Here is a 4,148-nt window from a genome sequence, read left to right on the forward strand (position 1 = left end):
GATGTGCTATCGAGACAATCTATAATTTAACTTCTCTTACTTTAATTTAACTCATACCAGATCCCTCAAAAGCTTACAAAATTTGATTTGTATGTACACAAAACTTAATCAAATTTCACAAACCAATACAACCACATTTTTCTGAAGAAACCAAAAAAGAGAAGAAAGTGATTTGTTCCTGACATGCAAGTCCTTCACTGCAAGCTAAAAATATTTTCTAAGATATGCTCACAACATAAATAATCAATTCCATTCCATCCATCTAGATGTCTATCCATCACGGCACACTAGCACAGGCACAACAGGCCTCATCATCTTCTTTAAAAACTCAAGAAAAAAGGGAAAAAGCTATCGCATGACTGTAAAGTCACTTTCTTTCTTTTAATAACAGGAGACTGTTTTCATCTTCTTAAAAGGAATTGAATTTTTTGAGTGTAAAAACTAACTAACAAGCCCACAAACAACAGAAACAGATTGCTAAACAACAATCAAAAGTTGAAATTCTTAGTAATAAGTACTAAATTTTCCCAAAAAACATCTCATTATCACCTCACTTTGTCTTTCATTTCCCACATTCTTCTAAGTTTCTTCTTAGTATTTAGTAGCTTCACACTCTTTCGTTCCATTCATTCATTCTGCCAATTCCCCAATTCTCCAATTGAAACCCACCCCACAAAATGAATTCTTCTTCATTCTCATGTAAAACAGTGAAAATGGTTGTTGCTATTGTAATTCTGCTTCAATTCTTCATTTCAATGGAGATTGTAGTGTCATCACCATCATTCTTTGACAGAGTTATACAACTTCCAGGTCAACCTCCTGTAAACTTTCAGCAATATTCAGGTTATGTCACTTTAGATGAAAAGAAACAGAGGGCATTGTTTTATTACTTTGTTGAAGCAGAATTCAATCCAGCTTCCAAACCTTTAGTTCTCTGGTTAAATGGAGGTAATTCAAAAAAAACAAAAGCTGTTTTTTTCTCTTTTTATAAAGATCAAAAAGTTTCTTCTCTTTTTTGATTTATGATTCTGATTCTTCTTTTGTGTTTTCAGGTCCTGGTTGTTCTTCTCTTGGAGTTGGAGCATTCTCTGAGAATGGACCTTTTAGGCCTAATGGAAATGTGCTTGTGAGAAATGAGTATAGTTGGAACAAAGGTATTCTACTTTTTCTTCTTCCTTCTTCTTTTGATGCATCAAGATTGAATCTTTTTCTCATTTTTATACTTATTCTTTTGATGTCTGGATTCAATCTTTTGTGAATCAAACATGTTTTTTTGAAATTTCAGAAGCAAACATGTTATATTTGGAAACACCGGTTGGAGTTGGGTTTTCTTATACTGCTGAGACTACTTCAGAGGATGATGATACTGCCACCATTGGTGATAAGATTACAGGTAATTTCTATTCTCATTCATGTTCTTAAAAGTGGGTTCTTCTCAAAATTCTTAAAAATGGGCATTTTGTTTTTGGGTGTTGAAGCTAGAGACAATCTTGTGTTTCTGCAACGCTGGTTTCTCAAGTTTCCACAGTACAAGCATAGAGATTTGTTCATTACAGGAGAAAGCTATGCCGGCCATTACATTCCGCAACTAGCCGAGCTCATGATTCAGTTCAACAAGAAGGAGAAGTTGTTCAATCTCAAAGGAATAGCAGTAAGTAGTGAAATTATGTATGTGCATTTGATTGGGATAATAATGTGGATAAATTTTGTTGTTCTATGCTAAATTCATTTGGTCTCATGGATTGATATCTGATTCTACATATAATCTTTTTACTTCAGCTTGTAATTACTCAAGATATGTGAGTGAGTACTACAGAGGCTATGTTTCACCTGTTTGTTCAAGGGTTATGAGTCAAGTTACCAAAGAAACAAGTAGATTCGTCGACAAATACGATGTTACACTCGATGTTTGTATATCATCAATACTCTCACAATCCAAAGTTATCACTCCCCAAGTGAGTAGAATCCACATTTGCATTACTCTTTAAGTTTCGAAAGGAGCTAGTCATCTGAGAGTCAGCGCAGTAGACGACTGAGCTAATGCCGGTTGGTATTGTTCTTAAGTTTGTCAACTCTCTAATTGTGCTCAAATTTTAATGTGACAGTCACTTACGAAGAAGATAGATGTCTGCCTAGATGATGAAACAACGAATTATTTGAACCGCAAAGATGTTCAGTTCGCATTCCATGCTCGTCTCGTAGGAGTCAATAAATGGACTGTTTGCAGCAAGTAAGCTATCTCCTTCACCTTATGGCATGTTTTTGTAACTTTTATCAAACTTTTCTGTTCGAGTTGCTGACCGTTTTTGTCTACCATATATGATTTTGCAGCATACTGGATTACGAGTTGCTTGATTTAGAGATACCTACAATCTCCATTGTTGGTTCAATTGTCAAGGCAGGAATACCTGTTCTGGTTTACAGGTATGCTTCATTTATGACACGAATTTCCTTGGTACATTCATCTTATGGAGATTTGAAGAATCGGTAGTAAGCGCAATTTGCATTTCTTTTCTTTTTACAGTGGAGATCAAGATTCTGTTATCCCATTGACCGGAAGCCGGACATTAGTCCATGGACTTGCCAAGAAACTAGGACTCGATGTCACTGCGCCTTACAGAGTTTGGTTTGAAGGTCAACAGGTAGTTTATTTTCCTTTCTCAATCTTACTAGTAGCAATAAGAAACACCCGTAAAACGAACTAATTTGCTGGCCGGTTTTTCTGTTTCTTTTCTTCAGGTTGGTGGATGGACTCAAGTGTATGGTGACATCTTGTCATTTGCAACCATAAGAGGGGCTTCACATGAAGCTCCATTCTCACAGCCAGAGAGATCACTTGTTGTGTTCAAGTCATTTTTGGAAGGCAGGCCTCTGCCAGAAGTCTTTGTTTAGCTCTACTTACCACTACAGGTGATACAATAGGAAGGAAAATAGCTAGATTGAGTTGTAAATAATGTTCGTCGGTATAGCATGATTGCGAGCCTGAAAAAAGAGTTAGTGAAGAAAGATACGGCAATTGACATGCATGCCCGTAATCTGCGTGCAAAGGCCGAGCTATTCCAAACTTACAGGGAAGCTTTAAAGCAAACAGAATGAGCATTCTGTGAATATAGAAAATCTCACCCAGACCCGATGAACAACTACATGAGGATGTCCCAGGGCCTGGTGTTTTAGTTCCTAATGATGAACCAATTCATAAAATTGCGTACTCTTGTTTCTCATTTGAAACTCGGTACTCTGGCATATTCAATGTGAGACTAATCCTTATGTCTTGGTCGAGCCAATCTTCCCTAACACAGTGTTCATGATAAATTATGCGGCATTTTGATTTTGTCTAATCGTATTTGTGACATGAGGTAGTACTTATTCCTGTCAGCAAAAAAGTTGTATCCCACTACAATATGTGTGCTGGGGCTTGATCAAAGTTCCTTGTCTGTGTCCCTCGACAGCTTCTGATCTCCTGAATTGACAAATCCATTCTCGCACTATCTAAATTGAACTGCCTAGTGCCTTGTCTAAATTGCCACTGTGGGGGGAAATTCGGCTTAAGTAGGTCCAGGAGAACTATGGAACAAAAAATGCGAACTGTATATTCTTCTTGCCAAAGAATTAACAACAATGTGAAGCCAACAAAAGAAACACAAAGAGTTGGAAGCAAAGTGATTTTCTTTTTTTTTTTTGGGTTGCCTTGGTGTCCCCATGTGATGTCAGGTGTGCGCACAGTGCACTTTGGACCTCTAAAACCTCTGTTTTGGGGATGAGTGATACTGGATAAAAGTACACGCATGAAGAGAGAGTGAGAGATTGATCACCTGGAATACACATTTATATTCAGCACCCAGATTTTGTTTTGCTTTTTTGACGCTAGTGGCTTCTAAGGTCCATGGGTGGAGTTGTTGACACATGAAAATTTTGGAGCCCCAAGTCTTAGCTTGGCCGTTCACTGTAATTCTCAGTGGTTTTCATTGCAGCGTTGCCATGCGAAACTGCGCCAGTATCTCGGGTTAAATAAATGTACCCGGCACGACAACAAGTTTATTTTCCAGATCATAAATCAAACCAAAATTCTAAAGACAAAGCACAAAATAGACGTTGTGTATACTGAATTTATTTTTGTACACACTCGCTTAAAAATTGTTAATTTGACT

The 4,148-nt window shown here is 37.3% G+C and overlaps 1 protein-coding gene across 1 annotated transcript; it reads left to right on the forward strand.

Annotated features, from left to right (window-relative positions):
- Window positions 1-426: 426 nt before the first annotated feature.
- On the forward strand, window positions 427-3,372 carry LOC113358820 (serine carboxypeptidase-like 45). Its single transcript, XM_026602523.1, has 9 exons — window positions 427-948; window positions 1,053-1,154; window positions 1,286-1,393; window positions 1,479-1,661; window positions 1,702-1,955; window positions 2,106-2,230; window positions 2,332-2,424; window positions 2,525-2,642; window positions 2,740-3,372. Exons 1-9 carry the CDS (start codon window positions 678-680, stop codon window positions 2,890-2,892), a joined length of 1,407 nt encoding a protein of 468 aa, XP_026458308.1. The 5' UTR covers window positions 427-677; the 3' UTR covers window positions 2,893-3,372.
- Window positions 3,373-4,148: the final 776 nt, after the last annotated feature.

The sequence above is a fragment of the Papaver somniferum genome, chromosome 3 (genome assembly GCF_003573695.1).
Source record: "Papaver somniferum cultivar HN1 chromosome 3, ASM357369v1, whole genome shotgun sequence".
NCBI lineage: Eukaryota > Viridiplantae > Streptophyta > Magnoliopsida > Ranunculales > Papaveraceae > Papaver > Papaver somniferum.